The sequence below is a fragment of the Trichosurus vulpecula genome, chromosome 1 (genome assembly GCF_011100635.1).
Source record: "Trichosurus vulpecula isolate mTriVul1 chromosome 1, mTriVul1.pri, whole genome shotgun sequence".
NCBI classification, from domain to species: domain Eukaryota; kingdom Metazoa; phylum Chordata; class Mammalia; order Diprotodontia; family Phalangeridae; genus Trichosurus; species Trichosurus vulpecula.
Window position 1 is genome coordinate 253,378,101 of NC_050573.1, and position 24,477 is coordinate 253,402,577.

At 36.6% G+C, this 24,477-nt stretch overlaps 1 protein-coding gene across 2 annotated transcripts in view; it reads right to left on the reverse strand.

Annotated features, from left to right (window-relative positions):
* Nucleotides 1–24,477, reverse strand: part of LOC118848515 (desmocollin-3-like) — a 68,732-nt gene that overhangs the window by 23,837 nt on the left and 20,418 nt on the right. For both annotated transcript variants that reach the window (XM_036757430.1, XM_036757438.1), the window contains exons 6-11: nucleotides 22,084–22,228; nucleotides 17,261–17,427; nucleotides 10,823–10,957; nucleotides 10,166–10,351; nucleotides 4,918–5,165; nucleotides 1,173–1,315 (exon numbers count right to left, since the gene is read on the reverse strand). In XM_036757430.1, the coding sequence (XP_036613325.1) occupies nucleotides 1,173–1,315; nucleotides 4,918–5,165; nucleotides 10,166–10,351; nucleotides 10,823–10,957; nucleotides 17,261–17,427; nucleotides 22,084–22,228 (1,024 nt within the window). The remainder of the gene's footprint in view (nucleotides 1–1,172; nucleotides 1,316–4,917; nucleotides 5,166–10,165; nucleotides 10,352–10,822; nucleotides 10,958–17,260; nucleotides 17,428–22,083; nucleotides 22,229–24,477) is intronic.

Below are 24,477 nucleotides of genomic sequence, written 5' to 3' on the forward strand. Positions count from 1 at the left end.
CCCTGGTTTGCTTTCCCTAATCACGTAATGCTTTTACTGTGTTAATGAAAATAAAATCAATACCACTGATATTTGATGTTTAACTACTTCATCACTTTCAGGATCCCAGCTTTCATCCAAATGATTCCTTACTCCAAACAAATACCAATTTCCCTCCCTCACATGTAAGTACCACAGTAGATTTTCACATATTACAGTTTCCAAAAGCATGAATCATTGAATGCCCAGGCCTCTGGGCTCAGTTTCATCATCTATAAAATATAGGATGACAAAGGATTTCCTATTCTAAAAAGTCTGTCTTAATGATGACAACATATGCATTTGCTCAACACTTGCCAGTTGAAGAGAAAGTAGGCTCAAGATACACTAGATAGTTCCCTAGGAATATTACACATATGTGTGGATGTGTGCACACATATGTGTATATACACACATATACATATATACACACTGTGATATAATGCATTACATATTATATGTGTGTATGCACATATGTATGTATGAATATATCTTGTGTCTGTTATGTATATGCTACATATACATAATATGTATGTTGAAATTCAATACATATTTGGAATAATACATATTTCCCTGAGCTAATACAAAAGAGGGACAGGTAGGTGGCCCAGTGGATGGAGTGCTAGGCCTGGACTCAGGAAGACTCATCTCCCTGAGTTCAAATCAGACCTTAGACACTTACCATGAGACTTTGGGCAACTCACTTAACCCTGTTGACCTCAATTTTCTCATCTGTAAAATAAGTTTGACAAGGAAATGGCAAACTACTCCAATATCCTTGTCAAGAAAATTCCATATGGGGTCATGAAGAGTGAGACATGACTGAAAATGACTGAACAACAATTTAAAAGATGAAAAATCTACACACACATTATAAATAGTCAATTGTATTTTATCATATAATCTTAGATAGGATATTTAATAGGGATAAAACTCAGCATATAAATTGGAAATAAGGAGAAAAAGATAATTGTACATTATAAATAAATAAGGCTGACACAGAGCAGACATTGTTTCATTAGTCATAGATAGTAAAGTATATAAACCCCAATTGGAAATTAGTAATAAAGAGCAGTACAATAAGACTCAAACACACTTTGAATACCTGAGTTATGGCATCACTCTGGTGATTCCTTTTCAATATTACACCTCACCTTTGTCTGTTGCAAGCACCGTAATGCTGTATACACCATTTTTAATGACCTCTGCCTCTCTGTCCAGTTTTTTGGAAGTTATTATGGACCCTGAAGTTTCATCAATGGTGACCCATCCTTTGGGATCATTTAATTTCTTATACCTGTTAATAAGGAATCAAAAAAATTTATAAAACTCAAAAACAAAAAACACTCCAAAATATAATATTGTTATTAAATTGCTTTCCTATTACATTTTAGAAATACACAGAAAGTATAATCGCATTACTGGTGAAACTGTTAAGAGAAGGCATGATGAACATGGGCCTGGGAAGCACCCCAATGTACTAGCAAGGGCAAGGACAGTGAATAAAAGGGGCCATCATAAAAGACAGATGCTTTGGGGAGACAAGTTGTGGCAAACTAAGTGATCAGTTCTCCTAAGCTATGTGTCATCTCATCCAAAACTGACTTTGAAGTTTGACTCCCTCTGTCTCTTCAATTAATTGTTTCACACTCACAACCCAGCCATCTGAGATTTGGGTTCTTTGAATAAACCTTGGTTAGGGACCAAACTTGGCCGTTTGCTTTACACTTGCCTGGCTCTCCATTTAGAAACCACCTTTCTCCACTGGAGAGGTATTGTCCTTCTGCCCAAGTTTTTTTTACTAATCCCTGGTACATGATAGGCAGCCTTCCCCAGGTTGGGATGCCACACTTTGTCTTACTCAGTACCTGAAGTTGTCAATAGCAGAGCTGCTTGCTAGACCCCTATATCTTGGAGACCCTAGAGCGATGACAAAATTTGGCCCAAACATCAGAACAATTCACTGTTTTGTGAGGTGCATTTACTATTGGTCCAGGAAAAAAGAAGTAAAATTTTAGTTTAGGCAGAGGATGGAATCAGTGGGTGTTAGATAGACACAGCACCTGGAACTCCCTTCCATTCTTCCATTGAGCAGACAGTGGAGCTCCTAAGGCTTCTAGGCCAATGAAAAATTCTCAAGGACCCCTACTCCTAAGAAGTCCATAGAGAATGATCTAAGGTGACCTCTGTGGGTATCCTGACTAGTAGAATAGGTTTTCTTCTGAGTCACTCCCTACCTGACTGAATTACCACCCTCTCCAGATAGATGCCTTTAGAAGTTCAGAGGGAGTGGTACATCCTTCACCATCTTAGACTTAAAACTACCAACCAGCAGATTTACCGGGCATTAAGTGTCTGCTGGCCAGAAGACAACTTGTATTGATGCAAGGGGATATATCCAGCCTGCTGACTGCTACTCCTCCTCCTAACAATAATAGCTAACACCTATACATGACTATGCGCCAGGCAGTGTACTAAGCACTTTATAAAGTTATTATCTCATTTGACCCTAACAACAGCCCTGGAAGGTAGATACTACTATTGTCACCATTCTGCAGTTGAGGAAACTAAGCCTAATAAGAAGTCAAATGATTTGTTTAGTATCACACAGGATGTATCTGAAGCAGGATTTGAACTCAAGTTTCCCTCACTCTTAAGTCTAGCACCCTAACTCCATTGTGCCATGACAACCTAGAGCAATTTCAGAGCTCCTGACAGCTCCAGTAATGTCAGAGCAATTGGGCATTACTATTAAGTAGATTCACCTTCATTCTGACTTATGTTCCTGGACCATGAAATTTGAAGGTGGAAGTGCTATCATGAAAAGCTGAATCCCAACTAGAGACTTGTACGGGTTATAGCCATTAAGCCTTAACAAATCGATTAGAGTTCATCTGCCAGGAGAAATGAAGGATGCTTGTGATTGGACTTATTAATCCGGCTTCCGATTGTGCATGGACAGGGCATACTCTAAGGATGGCTATTTTTCAATATTCAAAAGGGTCCTATACCTCCACTGGTGCCTAGATACATCCTGGCTAGTGAGGCTTTATGTGTTTCATATTTTCCACAATGGCTCAGTATCAGGCCACAGGGATCATTCAAATCATTCTACCTGGTTGTCTATACTTTAGATGATTGAAACTGTGACACAACTAGGTCACTACAACTGTGACATGTTAGAATGGCAAATCATTATGTGCCCAGGCCAAGGAGCTGGGGGCAAAGGGATAGGGGAGCAATGTTGTTATAATTCCTACTACTTCCCCCCAATTCTAGGTGGTAGCAGCATTAAAATCTCATCACAGATTTGCCCTTGGTCCCAGATATAAGATGTCATTTTGACTTTAACTAAAATGCCTCACTTTCTCCCCTATACTAGACCCCAGTCAGAGGCAAAGCCACCTGCCTTTTCCTGAAGAATACTTTTTTTTGTTCCATGTTGTTCCCTTTTCACATCACTTCAGACCAGCCAATATAGTTGCTCTCACATTTACTGACTACATAGCTTTCATGACCCATTTGGAAAGGATTCACTTCTCTACTGTACTTTCCCCATTTTAATTGTAATAAGGGGAATATGAGCTGAATCCTGGAAATAGCTACAGTACCACCTTTACTACCTATAAGGATGATTGCTCCACCCTGAATATATTTTTTGTTTGCACACCCTGAAAGTTTGTTTTTTATACCATCTATTCATCTACTTGGAACAAAGACTTCCATAAAAACTATGACTTCCACCATTACTGTACACCCTATCTATCCCATGCATTGCAGTTCCTAGAGAAGTTGGAGGCCAGACTAACTTATAGCAAGAAAAGTGGTATATAAATGAGAAGTTGACTACTTTCATGCCCCTAGAAAGCCCATGACCAAGTTTGTCTATCTTCCCATAATCTCCACACCATAAGATCTTCCCAAAAACTGATTTAAAGGGCTGCCTCCTCATCAATCAGGTTCTAACTCCAGGCTTACGTTGGCTGTGGCTGTCCTCTACTTTCCATCACCTTTGTCCCTTTGGTCTGGAACAATTTCTCTAGCAAAATTACCTCATTAATGAAATAAAGTTCTTTGAGGATAGAATATTTTTTAATCCCCTCATGGCCACATGTGCACCCTTAGTGTCCAGCACAGTGGCTTAAATATAGTAGGTGTTTAATAAATATTTGTTCATTTGAATTGAATTCCTATCCTTGACTGCTAGTTAGCTGGGTAAAGGTCAGAAAAACATATTGTTCAGATGATCATTACCTCACATAGACTGTGGGACAACTTGAGGATTTTGTGGACTGGCAATAGAACAGAACTGAAGAAAAGACATGGAAACTTGCCCACAAAATGTACAAGCCACAGAAAAGGTAGAGACATTTCCCCCCAAGGCTATCCCAAACCACAGCACGAATTTGAAAATTTGAAAGTCGTGCTGACTGATGCAATGGTGTCTGAGCTCATAACATTCTTTCAGAGGATGAGTGAAGAGAAAACAAAGCTGACCCTGTGCCTATGACCCTGTTTTCTTATCAGTAAAGGGTTGGGGTAGAGAATGCAAACAGCTGACATGAAAGACAAATTCAGGGAGGTGACTGTCTATCAAATGGTCGGTTCCTCTGACGTGCCCTGTATGTTGCTTCCTGAGCCAGTGTTAAACTCCAAACCTCAAGCTCCATTCCCAAAACCAGTTTTTCAACTTATCACAGTACTTGGAATTTCAGAGCTCTGAAGAAACCTTAATAAGGACATGGCTTGACTTTCTATTTTACGTTTTCTTGACTCCAGACTCAGACCCTGCCTCTCTCCCCAACGGGGGACTGCCCTTCCCCAGCCTCCGTGTTTGCCTAAGCCCTGGCCTTCACCCAGGCAGGACAGGACACTGTTTATTTAGATAAACATCTATACCTTATATCATTGCTGCTTCTGGTTTCTGTGTCCTCTGCTTTATATCCATTGGCTCTCGTCCCCACGGGTGCATTTTCCTTTATGCGAATACTCTGTGCCGCTGGACTGCAATCTGGGCCTTCATTCTCATCTATTACATTTACAGTTACCATAGCTGTGCTCGTGCTCCGTATATCTCTAGAGAATGGGGCTTCATTGGTTGCACCAATTTCCAGTATCACCTTGTGATTTTCCTCATAGTTCAGTGGCTATAAAAGAGCATTTACATCATTTTAAATGTCTATGTGTCACGTTGGCCAAGTTAATGGTAACTAGTCAATTTGGACAACAAATTTAATCTCATCAAAATAAGAAGAAATATGAACATCCTGTATCACAATTACACATATATATTAAATCAGAAGACTATTGGATGATTTTTAAGATCCCTTCAGTTCTACCTCCTATAAAAGCCTATGAAACCTATAATCCTCCAATATCTCTGTGGCCAAAAAAGAAAGTACAGTTGATCCAAAAGGAGTGACCAGAAATAGGTGACTGTCATTTGTTTTGGTAAGTCTTGGGAGGTTCTCTGTTACATCATAGATACATTCCACAGAAAGACAGTAGCTCTATTGTTGTTATCAAGTTGACAAATAGCTGCCTTGGTTAGCCCTGAATGAGGAATCACCAGCGACTACTGCGTCTAGTCTTCTCTAGCTAAAGGAGGCTCTAGGTACCATTGCATGCATGCCTTAGACTATAACTCTTGGAATATTGCTCTCACTTTCTCCAATATGCCCCAAGTGAGAATCACTTGGGAGAACAGCATGTAAACACTGAAAAGTCCAACTTTTAGGGAGAGACAGTGTAACATTATCGGAGGCTGCTACTCAAATAATAGGGGTTAACTATGGCTAAGCAATATTAAGGATGTGTTGTTGCTGTTGTTCGTTTTAGAAAATTAAATTTAGAAAATTAGAAAATTTTAGAAAATTAAAACTCACAAGCAATCATATTTTCAAAGTACTCGCTATATAATTTACACCATTGGACCCTGTGTTCATGCTAGGAATGCTCTTCCTCCCCACCTTCACCATCTGGCTTATTTCAAAATTCAATACTAATCCACCTTCTTTAAAAGGCTTTTCCCAGACCTCTCTCCTAACCCCTCCTCCCACTCATCCCTTGCCTCTAAGATTACCTCCCATTTATACTAGCTGTATTTTGTACACATATAACCATTTGCATGTTTTCTCCTCCATTAGAATATAAGCTCTTTGAAGCAAGGACTGTTTGGGTTTTTGTTGTTATTTTGTGCGTGTGTGTGTGTGTGTGTGTGTATTTCTGCCTTTCTTTGTATCTCCAGCACTATGCAGAGTGCCAGGCACCTAGTAAATGCTTAATAAATGTGTGTTGATTGATTGTATCCAGACTCCCTTTTCTTCCATCTCCTCAACTCTTTCCCAAGATAGTTAAGCATTCAAGGAGCAGTAGGAATTGGTGATTTACTGATGTACTAGAGCCAAAGGGTCAAAGGAAGAAGAGAATAGGAGTAGTTGGTGGTGATTTCTTGCTAAGAGATAATTGAGGCATTTATTTGTCAACCTGACAACAATAGAGAAATCTATTTTCTTCCTGAGGTATGCGTCCCTGATATAAGAAAGAATACTTCACAACTTATCAAAAACAAACGACAGATACCTACAGTTGGATATTCACATGGGCATAAAAGATACTTCAAAAAGGAACAAAAAAATATTATCAGTAATTGTGAAGTCTTGGGTAAGAAAGTGGAAACCATAGAAACACAGGTTGCATTTTTCTTACTGCTGTCCATTGAAGGAAAGGGAGGCAGGAGAAAAAAAAAAACTAATTTGGAAAGAGGAACAGTCAGTTAAGAAGGCTATACATGAGAATGGGAATTTTATTTCTGAACCATGATTTATAATCAATACAGAGGTGACAATTTATTTACCAGTCATAGACTACAGCTAACAGAGTCTAATAATATTTAACAGGTATCTTCCCAAACAAAAGGGCTTTAAAATAAAAGGGATGGAGGATGAAGATTATCTGTGTATATCTTCCAAGTCAGATGGTTCAGAGAAAATCCACAAAAGAAAAAGAACGGTAACTGAGACACCTAGAAATTCACAAGAGAAAAATTCCAAGAAAAAGCACTAGAAATGAAACCTCAAGTGTCTATTTGTAAATGCCCAAAGCTTAAGAAACAAAGAGAACAAAAGGTCTTAACACTGGAAATCAAATTTAACTTCACAGATACCATTGGGACTTGGAGGGATGAAATCCATGAAGGGATCATAGCTGTTTGTTGTATAATAATTTGATGAGAAAAATCTCAGAACCAAAGGAGGGGGACATGATGGGAGGCATTTGGCAAAGGAGGGAGATCAGGAGAAGTGCACAAAAGCTGGGAGCAAGGCCAGATAACAGAGGATTAACGTAAAAGCATGGCAAAAGTCCCACAAAATGTGTCAGCAGTGCTAAAGTTCAGAATGAGCTAATATTGGCAAGGGTAGTTAAAGAACAGATTATTCAATAGATGGTTGGTGAGTATCTAGAAAGGAAGTGGTGATGACAAACAGTCAACATGGCTTCATCAAAAATAGGTCATGCCAGGCTACCCTTATCTCCTTTTTTGACAGAATTGTTAAACTAGTACAATGCCTTGGTTATAGTTTGCCAATATTTGTTTGGCAAATCTTTAAATAAAGGGGCACGTTGTTCTTGTCGAGAAGATGAAAAGTTGTACATTAGACACAATATAATTTGATGTATTCAGAATTGGTTGAATGACTGGATTCAAAGAATAGTTGCTATTGATTCAATGTCCACATGTTAAGTCTTCAGTGGAGTTCCCCAGGGATCTGTGCTTGGTCCTACGCTATTCAGCATTTCTATCAATGACTTGAATAAAAGTATAGATGATATTTATCAACTGCATAGATGACAGAAGGATGGAAAGAATAGTTGATACATCCAATGACAGGATCCAAAAGGTTCATGACAGACTTAGAGCATTTTGGCTAAATCTTACAAAATAAAAGTCAATAGAAATAGATGGAAAGTCTTATAACTGGGTACTAAAAATCAATTTCATAAATACAAGATGGGAGAGGTATACCTAGATAGCAGTTCTAAAAAAAAAAAAAAAACTAGGGATTCTGAGTCATCAAAATGATGTTACAACCAAAAAAAAAAAAAAGAAAGAAAAGCTAATACAATCTTGGGCTACTTTGAGAGAAGTACAATTTCTAGGAACAGGAAGTGGAAGCTCTGTTGCATTCTTCTGTAATCAAATCCCATCTAGAGTACTGCATTTTCTGAGCATCACAGTTTAAAAAGAACATTGAGGAACTTTACAATGTCCAGGGAGCAACTAGTATGATGTAAAGCTCTAAGTCTATGTCACATAAGGATCAGTTGAAGAAAATAGGAATGTTTAATCTGGAAAAATAAAGAATCAGAGAAAAAGGGAGGGGGATGATCAGTTTTTAAATATTTACAGAGTAGTCATGTGGTTGAGGGATTAGGACTGTTCTGTTTGTTCTGTGAGAACAGAAGGAAGAGGAAAGAACAGAAGTTATACAGAGGCAAATTTATACTTGATGTCAGGGGAAAACTTCTTTACAATTAGAGCTGTCCACAAGTGGGAAGGGCTGCCTCAACAGATGGTGAGTACCCCTTCCTCAGAGATCTTCAAGCAGAGGTTGGATATGTTATAGTGGTAATTCCTTTCAGGTTTGAATTAGACTAGATAGCTACTCAATTCCTATGATTCCAGGATTTACTTAAGTAGGACAAAATGTAAAGGGTTAAATAAATGTCTGGTTCCAAACTTTGCCCACAGAGTATGTTCATAAAATGATCATCATTTCCTAATAGCATGGCCATTTCAAGTAGCCAGAAACTCCCCTAAATATTGAATTCCATCAGACATGAAAAGGTAGAAACAGTTTATTTCTGGAATGCTATTGAAAATACAAAGACTAATTCAGAAATCCACATATTGGTGGGGGTTTTGCTTATGTTTTAAGAATCACTGGTTTAGAGAAGGAGTTAAGAAGATGTACATGAACTTGCTTGATGTTACATATTTATCATTTTCACTAACATCTAAATGAAATGTATCATTTTATGAAATTATTTAAAAATATTATTCTGAAAAGTCTGTAGGAATCACTAGACTGCTGGGGGTCCGTCCATCCATACACATACACACACACGACCTGCATTAGAGGAAGAGGAGCCTTAGGGATCATCTAACCCAAATGTCTCATTCTACAGATGAGGAAATTTTGGCTCTTAGAAGCCAAATAACTTGCTGAAGTTCACATAGCTAGTCAGAGACCAGACTAGAATCTGAAACCACGTCCCATGACTCTAAATTCAACGGTTTTTCCACTGCTGTCATGTTGTCTCTCAGATAATTATGTGAGAAAAGGCCATGACACTCCTCCGCAACAGAGGCTTCCAGCAACTCGGGGAATACTAACAGCATTTTGGTTGAACCCTATTTCAGGTTGGGATGCCATAGCTACTCTTCCTAGAGTCCTTTGGTCAATACTATGAGAGTGCTCTGCGAAATTTTCTGAAGCCTAAACAGAATGATTTGAGAAAATCTTGCCCTGGTTGTACGGCTTTTGAATTCTAGTAGTGTGGAATTCCATCAAGCTTCCCAGAAGGGCCAGAAAAAATAGCTTCCCTTTTACTTTGAAAAAACTTTTCTACCTACTTTAACACTTGCTAAGCCTCAAAAGAGTCAAGGCTTCCCAATTATATATCCAAATGCTAAGGAAGCCTACTTAAAACTAGAGGTTGACCTAGAAGAGCCTCTGAATGTTCTCAATATTGAACTGGAATAGTAAAATCACATTTCTTGAAACAGGTAAATATAACCTTAGTAGATATTCATGGATCCTACTTTTCTGGTCTATGCTAGACTGGATCAGTTGCTAGAACTGAGAAAATGCATGATTTAACTATATCAGCTAATATCATATTGGCATAGTGACTCTGGCTACGAAGGAATGGAAGCCATTCACTAATTAAGATAATATGATTTTCTAAAAGTTCATGAACACATAGGTTGGAAGAGTGCTTGCATAAGACAGAGAAGCACAGATTTTTACACTTTATCTAAACATTTGTTCTATTCCTATAAATGCCAAAGTTCATTTAAGTTAAGTCAATATGACAAGTTTTAGACTTTCCAAGCTATGATCTTTTTTTTCTTTTTTCTCACCTTTATCACAGATAAAACACCTTCATTGGTTTGGGGGTCTGTCACAATCTGAAAATTTTTATTTCCATTGCCCTTTAAAATGGTATAATTAGCTCTCCAATTGGCAGTGTTGGGCAAATCCTTATCTTGTACAGCTATTCGTAAAATATTCATCTTGATTGTATTTTCCTCCACTGATGTTTCATACTGAAATAAATAAAAGTCTCATTAGGAATTTCCTTTACAAAGAGAGAAAGCTATGTTAACGGTAGTGAAAGTTCTCCTCCCTCCACCAACTCCAAGAGCATTTGATATCACAGTTTTCACAAATGTGATTTAAAACAAGGAATTCGAATGGTCCTATCATTCAAGGTCATTTTTAAAGAATGCATTTAGAGTAAAAATTAGATTAGTCTGTGTGACAAAGGAATACAACCATTATGCTAATCAAAGTGATAAAGCAGTTTTCTTCTTATGTGTAGCAACCATCTAACCTTTCTTTAATTTTACTTGGGGGAATTTGAATAAAGATACTATGTATTTTGTAGTTTTATGGGTTTTTTTTTCCAGGAAGTAAAACATTAAATTAACTCAGATGACATGATTCATGGTTAAAAAAAAATTAGATGTTTTGATTAGATGTAATGTATCTTATATTAAATAAGTGTAAGCACTTACCGTAGACTTAGTGAAAGTGGGAGCATGGTCATTTGCATCTTTTATTGAAATGATACAAGTTGATGTATTCATCAAACCAAAAAATTGTCCATCCATATCTTGTACTTTCATTGTTAATTTGTATTTGTCTACTACCTGAAACCAAAAATAAAAATTCAATTGTAGTTGGAAAAGCTAATGTTTGCTCATATTCTTAGACCAGAGCTGTCCAATCTTAGGTTTTCATTGAAACAATAGACAATAGATTTGATTTGCCATTTTAGTGAAGAGTTCTGTAGTAGCTCCGGTAGGCTTACTAAAGCATTTATGTAAATTTCTACATTTCTATGCCTGTAGGTGGGCCGCATAAATCACACTGCAGGGGGCCGGCCTATGGGCCACATTTTGGACAGCCCTTAGATAATTTATCAAATGGGAAATGGGTCTTCCTTCTTATAAATATGAATCCATTTCTTATAAAGGTTGGAAATGACTTTTATCAGAGAAACTTGCTATAAAAATTTTTTCCTAGTAAATTAATCTTAGCTTTATTAGATTTGTTTGTATTAAAACTTTTTTTTATTTTATGTATCAAAATCATACATTTCACCTTTGTTATACTCTCTATACCTTCTTTGGTCATGGATTTTCTCTTTATCCCTAGATCTCTAATAGGCAACTTTTCCCACGATATAACCTTTTATATCTAGGTCACATGTCGATTGGGAGGATATCTCTGTATATGGTGTGAGGTATTGGTCTAAATCTAATTTCTTCCATATTATTTTCCAATTTTCTCAGAAATTTTTTGTCAAATATTGAGTCCTTATATCAGTAGCTGGGGCCTGTGTATATCAAATAGTAAGGTATTAGACACATCTGCTTCTATATGTTAGGTACCTAATCTGTTCCACTGATGAATCCCTTTCTTAACCATGATGAAATAGTTTTTAAAAATAACTGCTTTGTAGTATAGTTTGAGATATGGCACTGATAGGCTCTCTTTCTTTCCATTTCTTTTCATTATTTCTTTGGAGTTCTTGACTTTTTTCTCCATATGAATTTCATTATTATTTTTCACTCTAAGTTATACATACATACATATATATATATATATATATATATATATATATATATACATACATATATATATATATATATATATATATATACTATTTATCATTTTAAGGAAAAGATCATTTATTCCTGTTTTTAAAATTTATTTTTAAAGAAATTCACAAAATTGAAACCAAAAAAATGAATTGATATATATAACTAGTTTTTTTAAAAGATAAACTATTAACTAACTTGATTAAAAAGAAACAGAAAATTAAATTACCAATATCAAAAATAAAAGAATTCAAAAGAAATGAAAAAGGAATAAAAAAAATCTGCATTGTTCAACTACATTTCAAGTGAAATAAGTGAATATTTACAAAAATGTGAAACATCCAAATTAATGAAAGAAGAAATAGAGAATTTAAGCAACTCAATTTCAGATGAAAGAATTGAAAAAACCAAACTTTGGCTTTGAAGCTTGGGCCTTCCATGCTTTCCTCTTCACCCCAACTCCTCTTCACATTTAATTTTGATGCATATCATTTTTTAATGAAATATCCACCATCTCCCAGTACCCAAAAGGTAAAAAAGGTCTTTCTTTTCCTTCATCCAATTATTAGGTTATAAAATCCCACTGTCTTTCCATGATTAGCTAGAAAGAATCAAAACAACTATTGGACTTTGCTTTCATGTGACTAAAAATGTAATTCTAATGTCTTCTTCAATTTACCACCTCCTTACATTGCACTTTGGCCTCTATTTTTACATAACATGGATCATTTATTTAAACCTACATGGCCAAAGTTTGTTTATGCCTTTATGCCATTTGATTCAGTCTATGGTTTCTGACATGACAAAGGAGAAAAAGTATTCACTCTGGAGTTAGAGGACCATGGTTCAAAACCTACCTATGAAGCTTCCTATCTATTTGAGCTTGGGCAAATTATTTCACTTCCCCGAAATTCAGTTTCCACATCTGTACAATGAGGAGTTTGGACTAGATGACATAGTGCTACTTTGTTTTACGTGATAATTTCCTAGTGGTCTATTAACATGATTTGTATAGTATGTAACACAGCACCATATATTCCGGGGAAAAGGAGAGGAGAGACCTTTCTGGCCTATTGGGTACTGGGAGATGGTGGACATTTCAGAAAAAAAGGTATGCATCAAAATTAGATGAAAAGAGTTGGGGTGAAAAAGGAAGCATGGAAGGCTCAAGTTTCAAAGCCAAAGTTAAAGATCTTGCTTCTGTTCATACTGTGTTAGGAAGTTTTATAGTAGGATACTATAACAGCAGATTTTTTTTCCGGTACAATATGTAAAAGATACTTCCAAATTTTTAACCAGCAAAAATAATTATCAAATACTTTTGAATGATGAGATTATGTGTTCTAAATATTAAAATAGTAAACTACATACTAAGTTAAGTTATTCATTTGCAGCACAGAGCTATCATATAAACAATAGAATTTCCCTGTTTTTCAGTTTCCTCCTCATAATCTTCACTCTCCTTGATAGCCTGCTACATTGGAAAGCGTTGACCACTCTCTTGACCACCATTCATACACTATCCTATTCCTCCTCTTTGAAAAATCTATCTCTGCCTCTTTGATGGGCTACTTTTTCCTCCACTGTCCTTAATGTGAATGCTCCTTACAATGAATTACCTACAGAAATTTTTTACTGAGGCTCCCAATCTTTAACATAACATATCTAAAACTGAACTGGTTCTGGGAAAACTGCCACCTTCTTCAAAACACCGAAACCTCAAAACCACCAAAACCTCCTCCTTCATTGTCCGCTTAAGTAATCAGTTGCCAAATGCTGTTAATTTATCCTTCATCATGTTTTATGTCTAATTCTTATTTCCACTGCCATTCTGATTGTCCAGAACCCGATGAACATAAACTTATTTCTACTCTGCCAGATTTTCAAATACTCTGAATCTAGACTACTCTAAGTCTCCTAAATGTTCCTATCTCTACAATCTTCCCTCTGCAATTAATCCTACATAATAAATTCGTCTTCTTAAAACACTCAACACATACTGGTAAGCAGGAATGTTTCCATGATACCTCAAAGTCAATAAGATACAATTCAAACTTCTTAGAGTGAGGTTTAAAACTTCCCGTAATCTGAGCCCAACCTGCCTTCCACCTCATTTCTGATATACATTCTGCCCTGGCTAGACTCCTATCTGACTACTATGCTCTAAATATAGGGGATTCATTACTGCTTTCCACTATGGTTTCTGTTGTATGCCCCCACACACTTCCTGCCATATAAGCCCTATGTAGACCCTATGTCAGGGCCTACCCTTCCATGAAGGTTGCCTGACTCCTATCTTAAAATGGCTTTTCCAGCTAGAACTTACAGATTTTGCAGGTGAGGAAACTGAAGCAAACAGGATTAAGTGACCAGCCTAAGGTTACACAGCTAGTAAGGCTAGTGAGGCCAGATGTGAACTCAGGAAAATGAGTCTTCTGGACTCCAGGGCTGATATTCTATCTACTGCACCACCTAGTTTCTCAGAACTTACTAATCATACATTTATTCAATATATGATCAAATACTACAGTAAAATGAGACAGTATATGTAAAGCACTTTACCAACCTTAATATGCTATATAAATGCTAACATAGTAATTATTGAAAAAAGTATTATTTTATAATAATCTGCTGCCTCATTGTGAACTCACTATTATCCCCTTGCAATCAAGCTTCTATGCCTTCTTTTCAATTTTTTTCACTAAAAGTCACCAAAGACAACACAAAACCAAAAACATGGTAGATACCCATGGATTAGGGAATGGTTACACAAATTATGACATATCCACATGATGGAATATTATTATAAGAAATGATGGGGCAGCTAGATGGCACAGTGGATAAAAGATTCATCTTCTTAAGTTCAAATCCAGCTTTAGACAAGTACTAGTTCTATGATCCTGGGCAAGTCACTTAACCCTGTTTGCCCCAGTCCCTTATCTGTAAAATGAGCTGGAGAAGAAAATGGAAAACCACTCCAATATCTTTGCCAAGAAAATCCCAAATGGGGTCACAAAGAATCTGACTGAAAAACAACTGAACACAGCAATAAAAAAAATGATGGGTGTGATGACTACAGAGAAGCATGGAAAAGACTGCACAAACTGATACAGTGAAGTAAGCAGAACCAAGAAAACAATATACATGACTACAACTTAAATGGAAAGAAACACCACAAAACAACTGTAAGGGCAAGCAAAGTGGGGCTTTTTGTTGTCTTTTGTTTTGGAGTGCTTCTCAGCACTAAGGCAATCAATGCCTTTGATTGAATCTTGCTTTTATTTGTAGACAGGCTCATACCCTTTTGCTAATTAGGTCATGAGAGGTGTGAAACCCTCTAGAGGGGTGAAGAACTCTGACCCTGAAGAAGTGTATATATACTCTGAGGTTAGCATTTTGTTTGGGGGCTCGCTCATTGGAAGAGCGTTGGAGTGGAGACGCTGGGTAGCCTATAAGGAGCCCCCAAGCTTTGAAAAACCCAGATATTAGTGCTTCTCTCTGGTAACTATGTGTGGATTGTGATTTGTGTCTGTAGATCTGTTTGTAATTTCTGTTTGTATTTGCTCTGAAGTTCAGGGTGCTGGCTTTTCCCCCTGAACTAAATGAATTGTATATGTATGTTAATTAAAGTAAGATTGCTAATGCCTTAAAGTTGCCTTAGAAAAACAGATCAAAGGACCTGTGCTAGCAGCCCTCCGGTGTGCTGGTGTTGTTGGTCTTACCCCTCCACAGCATTGTTGTTATAACAATAAAAAGCAAAATTATAAAAAACAAGCATGGCTTCAAAGAAATGAGAAGACATCTCATCCTACTCCTTTCCAGAGTAGAGAAAGGTCCACAGATATACTACATGTATTTTCAGATTTTTTTTATATGTTGATTGGTTTACTTGTTCTTTTCTTCTTCTTTTTCTTTTAAAAATATTATTTAATACAAAAGATAGCTCTCTGGAAGAGGGGAGGAATAATACAGAGAAAAATTTAGATGCATACAAACAAAAAATCAGTAAAATATTATTTAAAATATAATTAAAAGTCACAAAAAGGTTTTTTTTAACTAGAATTCACACATCTTATCTTTACAGTTGTTCCTATAAACTATCTCCCTAGCCTCCTTCTCATTCTGTAAAATATTCCTCTCAAGATATTTGGTTACCATATTGTACCATTATCAAGACTACAACCCACCAAAACCCTCAGATCTTTTTCAGACACCTGTCTAGCCATCATTCCCCCATATTATGAAGTTTAGATCAAAATGTAGAATTTTTATATCTATCTTGATTAAAATACATCTTCCTATACTTATCCCAATTCAAGGCTATCCATCAGGCTATTTTTTTTCTTTCAGATCATGATTTATTCAATGTGTTAGCTAGCCCTCCCAATGGTGTGTTATTCACAAATATGGTGGGTACTATTCTCTCATATGAGAAAACCTAATTGGAAGAGATGGGGGAAGAGAGAGAGAATGCTATTTGTTCCTTATCATCATCATCATAGCCCTCATCCTCATTTTTTCTTTCTCTAAAGAAATCCTAACTCTCTGAAGAGATGATATCATTTTTTCTATCCACCACAAGGCCAGGACACTACAACACAAAGAGTTAGGGTTCAATATAATGTTGACTGAATTATTACTTATGACTTTTGATCACTTTTAGTTTGGAAAAATGTCTATTGTGATTTAAGGGCTGAGTGGTAATAATAATAACAATACCCTTATATTAAAAGATGCTACATGTATTCTGAATCCTACTTTCAAGATGAACAATCACCGTGTGCTGGTCCATCATTCATATTCACTCTTTCAGTCCCTTTCATGACCAAGAGCACATTTTCCAAGCCAGCTCATGGAGGTTAATGGTTTGGGCTGGTTCAGGCTATAGCCATGCATAAAGCAAAGGAAACTGTCGTGCACTAAGATTTGACCCATAACCATAGCTTCAATTTCAACCAAAACCCCAGTTTCAACTGAATCCACAGGAAAAATCAAAATAATTTCAAGAATGCTTTTAATGAGCCAGTCTCACTCTTCTTGGTCTTTATCACTTTGCACTGTTCTTCCATCCTTTGGTAATTAACCCCCAAAATATCATATTCCATTCTCCTAATGGTGCATCCCATACAATTAGAATAAAGTAATAAAAGAACCAGTTCAAATAAAATATGAAAATCATAAAATACATCCTCTCACTGCAATCTTTTTTACATGATCTGACTCTTTGCACTTCTGCACCCCCCCCCACACACATTTCAGCTAAAAGGTGTTTCTTTAAATTGGAATCATTTTTAATAATACTTTTCAGTGAAATTTGACACAGCAATTAGATGTTATGCTTAAAGTTACCTCTCTGTCCAGCTGATGTGATATTGTGGTGATCACGCCTGAAACTGGATGCACTGCAAATAATTTAGGAGATGGTGGCTGCTGCTCCATAATGGAGTACTTCAGACGAGTATGCATCGTATCAGGTTCATCTCTATCTGTGGCAGATACTTTCCCCACTGTAGTGCCTGTGCATTTGGAGGGAAAAAAAAACCCTCTTCAGTCTCCACAAAAAAAAAAATACAACCTTGTGCCTCCCATCTATATGATTTTATCCCAAATAAGGCAGCCTCAACAAATACTATTTTACCTTAACACTGTTTAAGTGTTATAACCAAACCACACCATAAATTCTCAAAATCTTGCTAGAACACCATGGATTGATGATTACTTTTATGGAATCCACTGTTCTTATCATAGCACTTGACATAACACTACATTTTCATGGAACTAATTCATGCTATCTGGGAGGATAGATCTCCACTCAGAAAATTCAGGAGAATGTTAGCAAAAAAAACTGATAAATAATTTTGAAGGGAAATAACTTTAAATATTTTGATAGTATTTTCCTAAATATGGATAGGGAGTAGATCTGTAATTTAATTTAATTTAATTGGTCTAGGCAACTCCTAGATCAGGAAATTCATTCCACCTATGTACGTTGATACTTTATCTTCAATTTATAGTATTACAGAGTAGCCTAAATAACTTAGAGCTTAAGTGACTTACCCAAAATCACATAGCCAGCATGTGTCTGAGACAAAATTTAAGCTTAGGTGTTACAGGCCACAAGGTCATTTATCTATGCCATGATCCCAATCACAAATTTTCACAAATAATTTAAGATTTTTTTTAAAAAGTCACCAATTATCAGATAGTAACTATGCATTAAGCAACCACAATGCATTCTATTATATTCACAATTTAAACTATTACACAATTAATTACCATAACTGTATATTTCATCCACAATGTTATATTGTCAGGTAATGACTTGATTTAAATTATGTAATGATCTTCATAAAGTCAAAATAATAGAAAGACTGTATGAATGTAAGAGAAAAAATATTTTCTCTTATTAACAAATTTGACAGCTCTTTTTATGGTGGCAAAGAACTGGAAATTGAGGAGATGCCTATCAATTGGGGGAAATGTGAACAAATTGTGATATATAATTGTAACCTAATATTATTATGCCATAAGAAATAACAAATAAAATGGCTTCAGAAAAACCTGGGAAATCTTATATGAACTGATGCAAAGTAAAGTGAACAGAACTAAGAGAACATTGTACGCAGTAACAATATTGTAATGATGATCAACTGTGAAAGACTTAGCTACTCCAATCAATACAACGATCCAGGACAATTCCAAAGGACTCGTGATGAAAGATGCTATCCACCTCCAGATAGCAGATTGAAGCATATTTCTTCTTTATTTTTCTTGCTTTTTTTTTTTTTTTGCAATATGACTATTGTAAAAATATATTTTTCGGAGAGGATTCTGGGAAGATGGCAGAGTAAGTCAGAAAATTCCAAGCTCTCAAGGTTTTCCCCCACAAAAGAGTTAAAATAGCATCTTAGGGCAAACAAAGTGTGGGTGGAGACCAAGAAAAATGGGGGCACAATCCAGGTTTTCCTCGGACAGTTTAAGAAGATCTGAAGAGAAACTAGGTTGGCCTCCCCCTCCCACATCCAAGGAGTAAGCACCTCCAGGCTAGCTCAGTTTTAACAACAAGCTGGGAAGCCAGTTAAACAAGTAGCAGCAAGCCCCGGGGTTAGTTGGTCTGAGAGGCTGCCTCTGCCCCAGCCACTGGAACTTTTCACCCCGGGATAATGACAAGATTCTTGTGTTTGAGCCCAGGAAGACTTCGGGAACCTCTCCTGACGAGGATCACCAGACTCAGCTGTGCTCCAAAGAGCAATGGGGGTGAGAAGGAACCAGCACACGCCCGGTGAGAGCAGAAGCAGTGGGGCAGGAAGCCCCTGGCTGTGGACCCTTTACAGAAGGCTGGAATTTTGGCTTTGTTTCCAGGCTGGAGGAGAGAACTAAAGATCTGGGGCAAGACGCACCAGTTCCCATACCTCAGGGCTAGAGGAGATTATAAAAAGCAAGTTATTACTACAAAAAAAAATGCACAGGCAAAGGAGAGAGAATCCAACTATAGAAAGCTATTGTTGGAATAGAGATGACCAGGGTTCATCCTCAGAGGAGGATATTGAGGTAAAGAAACCCCCAAAGAGCAAAGTCAAATGGTCACTTGTCTAAAAAGAATTTATAGAAGATCTTAAAAAAAGACTTTAAAAATCAAAGGACAGAGATGGAGGAAAAACTAAAACTAAAAATAATCCAAGAAAAACAAGAAGGTTATGAAAGGAAAATCAACCAATTGGAAAAGGAGATCCAGAATCTCAAGGAGGAAAATGACACCTTGAGAATTAGAGTTGGGCAAAGTGAAGCCAGGGAAATTATAAGAGATCAAGAAATAATTAAACAAAACATGAATAATGAAAAAAATAGAAGAGAAAGTGAAACATCTTATAATAAAAACAACAGAGTTGGAGAATAGATCAAGAAGAGAAAATATGAAAATAATTGGAGTAACTGAAAGTCATGATCAAAAAAAGAATCTTGATACAATAATACAAGAAATAACTAAAGAGAATTGTCCTGAAGCATTGGAACAAGACAGGGAAGTAGAAACAGAAAAAATTCATCGCACAGCACTTAAAAGAGATCCTGTGAGGAAAACTCATAGGAATATCATAGTCAAATTCTGGAACCCCCAGCTCAAGGATAAAATATTAAAACCATCAAGATTAAAACAAATCAAATATGATGGGGCCACAATAAGAATTACACAAGACCTAGCAGCAGAGACATTAAAGAACCGCAGGTCTTGGAACACAATATATAGAAGAGCAAAAGACCTGGGGCTCAGGCTTAAAATATCACACCCTTCAAATTTCAGTATTATGTTGAATGGAAAAAAATGGACATTTGACAAACCCTCTGACTTTCAAGACTTTGTTAAAAAAAAAAAGTGCTCAACTTAATGGAAGATTTGACATACAAGAACCAAGAGAAACATAAGGTACACACCAAAGACTAACTATAAGGGATTCATAAGAACAGATTGCTTACCGTTTATATGACATAAAATGTAAAATGTATGTCTAACATTCTTATTAATAATTGTCAAACTCATAAGAAAGAGGGAGATAAACCTGACTATGATATGAATTTAAAAAGTAAAGCCATTTAGAAACAACTAAAAACAGGAACTATTTTATACAAAAGAGGTGCAAAAAGAAGAAAGGATACAGAGGATTTCGATAGGGAGGAGAGCTGATGGTTCTGGTGGCCTACTTTCATCGGGAATGGGTTTGGGAGGGAACAATACATGTGTATTTAGAAGAGTGTAGAAGTCTTCTAAATTTAGAAGAAATAAAATGGTAGGTGTATGGTGAGGGGGAAAGGACAAGGGAGGGATTAGGACAGGGGAGGGATTTTTAGAGGGGAGAATGAGGGAATAGGTAAAGGGAGTTTAGATCAATGGGAATGGGGGGATAGGGGAGGGATCCTTAGAGGAGGGAAGGCAAGTAATAGAAGGGCAGGGTGGTTGGTAGGCAAGTAATAGGAGGGCAAGGTAGTGGGTAGAAGTAAAGTAAATGAGGCAGGAAGGATAGGAAATGAAAGATATGTACAAACACAAAAAACAAAGATCAGGAGTAGATTATGTTTGGGAAAGTATATGTCTATATACACATGTATATATGTATAAGTTCATGTATATATCTGTATGTCTATCTATATATCAAGAAATGTCTAAATTATATTGTAGCCTCCTGGGGTGCTGGTGGGAGGGGGAAAAAGAACAAAGTTAAAAAGTACACAGCAGAGAACAAAAGAAAAGACAAGGAAGCAAAGAAAAGATGGACAATTCTCAATGTAAGGTGTATTATTTATCATTTCTTGAAATGAAGATTTGTTACATATTTTGAATCCTCTCCTATGTTCTGCTATGCACATGACATGCTTTTTTTTCTTTCTTACTTTACATTTAAGTTTCAATATTTAAGTTTACAATATGTTTTTGTTTCTTTTTTCTATTTTCTATCTTGTATTTGTGTTCTGGTAAAATAAACTGTTTAAAAAATAAAATAAACAAAAATATATTTTTCATGACTTCAGGTGTATAATGAGCACATCACTTGCCTTCTTAGTGGGTGGAGGAGGGAATAGAAGATGGAAAGAATTTGGAACTCAAAATTTAAAAAATAATAGAAAATTTAAAAAAAAACAAAAAAGCAATGAGTTTGGACACTTACAATGGGAATTTTGATAAAATCCACATCATGTTTTTCTTTCTTTAGGTGGTGAAAAGGGATGGGGGTGTGGAGATGGGCTAAGCAAGAATGGTAAATTTTTGTTAAAGAAACCTCTTGCTAAATTGTCAGGGATAGTTAAGTAAGCAGACAGAAAACACAACATAAATAATGGCTAAAGTAGATATTTGGGGTTTTGGTTTAATCACTGATTTATATCAACCTGACTTCACCTGATCCTCTTAGTCTTTATTGCAGGGGCTAACAAACACTAGCAACAACACAGAGAAATGAGAGAAGCAAGGGATCTGTTTAAAGCTGAAGTTGTATGATCAAGATTAAATAATGGATAGCTTCCTACAGAAGGAATTCCTTTAGAGAAGGCTTCTACTGAATGCCAAGTAGAAAAAAAATATGATTTAATGCTGCACCAAATCAATATGAAACTCGATTGCATAACATTTAAACAATACCCAGAGCAAACTTAATGTTAATTATTATTAATGATGTGCTTACCAACTCTACAGCCTTCAAGAACCTCAAAATTATAAACTGTCTCTGTGAACATTGGGTAGTTATCATTTTCATCTTCAATTCTGATAGTAAGTGGTAAAGGAGAGTCCGAATAATACCCATCCGGAGTAGATGCATAGGCTACCAACTATAAAAAAAGAGAACAACATAAGCACTTTATTAAAATAAGATAACAATGAACCAAATTTGGAGATGTTGTCTCCACCTTCCTTATTAAATCTTTTTCATCACCACAACAAAGCACAACTAAAAGAACACAAAATTGAAAGTGACATTATATCAACCGCAATAAGAGATATCGGGCTATTTTTAGAAAGTGTTGTGCTCCAAATGTAAACCAGAAATGCAGAGGGGTAAGCCAGGGGCCAAATAGGTCTAGTCTAGTAGGATGAGGAATGACATCTGAGTTCAGGAACTCTATTGCTATTCTAAGCTCTGCCCATACTCAGCCATGTTATGCTGGGTAGGTCAATTGAACACTTCAGTTCTCCAGCTCTATTTCCTCTTAGTTCATTTATATAATGTACCCAGAAATCTTTGTGATAGAAACAAATTTGCAAATAAAATATATCTTTTGAAATTGGGAAGAAAGTAGAAATAACATAAAGAGAATGAACACATAACTAAGAAAAAGAAAATACAGTGTTCTGTATTTTGGCGAGTTATTTACTAACATGGACATTGACCCTGTTTTATCTCATGACAGTCTTAGCAAAACCAAAGTGAAAGAGAGATGGATATTTATAACCCAAACTAAGAGCCGTGTTCAGATAGTGGAGCAGAAAATATTTAACTGCAATACTGTTAAGGAAACTTCTCAATCGAGCAGAAATTCCTATTCTCAAAGCAGTGGGAGCAACTAAGCTTATTAGTTGGGGATTATAGGGAGGAAGACAACATACAAAGGTATAAGTCGGCTAGTTTCTAAGTTAAGAACAAGAAACATAAAACTTTGTTTTAACATATTGCAACAAATTATACCTACATCTAGAATGAGGCCAAGAAGGAAAAAGAATACAAGAGAAAGAAGGAAAAGAAAAAGGAAAAACAATACCACATAGGGATTCCCATTAAAGATTCTTATATTCCCTATAGAGATTCCCAGTCTCTGCAGTCCTACCCCATGGAAATTCCTGAGTATTTCTTTTTGTTCTAGCAAACTGTCCTTGGTAGGTCAATTCTTCTGATTTGATCTAAATACCCTTCCCCAAATGACTGGCAAAACGGTCCCCACAAACTTACTCAAAACCTTCATTATTTGGCCACCTGTTTTGTTAAAACAACCCCAAAACTTCTTCCCTCCAATAGACCACATCATCTGCACATCACCTTCCTGATGCCATTGGTCCTCTTCGAGAATGAAGAACAAACAACAATCTGTGAGTAGTGGTAGCTACCCCACTAGGGACTCAACTGGCCTGTTCCAGTTGGGTAATATTGCTTGCTTCCTTCCTTCCCTCTCTTTCTTTTCTTCCTCCCTTCTTCTCTCTCTTCTTTCTTTTCTTCCTTCCTTCCCTCCCTCCCTCTCTTTTCTTCTTTGCTTCTTTCTTTTCTTCCTTTCTTCCTCCTTCCCTCTCTCTCTTCTTCCTTCCTTCCTCTTCCTCCTCTCCCTCTGTCCACATAGGAAAACCCTTACCTGCAGGTGCTCTGCCCAAAGTAATATAAATGTTGACTGTCGAAACCTTGCAAGATTTCTTAGGGTTTATAGGCTAGATTTCCTTTTTAAGGACTATGCCTTAAACCCAAATCACTGTGACTGTCATTGATTGGCCAACAATAGATCCCAGACCAAGCCTCATTTGGTCATTGTTTGAGTTTTGGCCAGAAACCCTGAAGGTCTTCCCCTCCCAGAATAATTACTTTTTCTTTTTTGACTAGGTAAATTCTAATAGGCCATTCTTTGCCTCATTTCTTACCTAGCCTTAATGACTGAATAGGCATTGCTTCAGACAAACTGAGACCTGGAAAAGACCTTAGCTTAAAAAGGCCAAGGTCTCCTACTTCACTGGGGCCATCTCCAGTCATTCTGAACCAAATTTTGCCACTGGACCCAGATGGCTCTGGAGGAGAAACTGAGGTTGGTGACTTTGCACAGCCCTGCCTCACTTAAATCCAATTCACTTGCAAGTCAGAACATCACTTTCCTGATGTTATTGGTCCTCTTCGAGAATGAAGGACAAACAACGTCATATCTAACTCTGAGACTACCCTTTGCAAAGAAATTAAGAGGTTAACCTTGCTGATTCTCCAGATAAATTTCTCCTTTTAATGTGTTCAAAGAAATTCATGTTTTTTTTAAAGGAGAGAGAAAGTCTTTGCAATTGATCCTTGATTCTAGTATGCACCTGATATGACACACACTTTGTAGACTTCGTT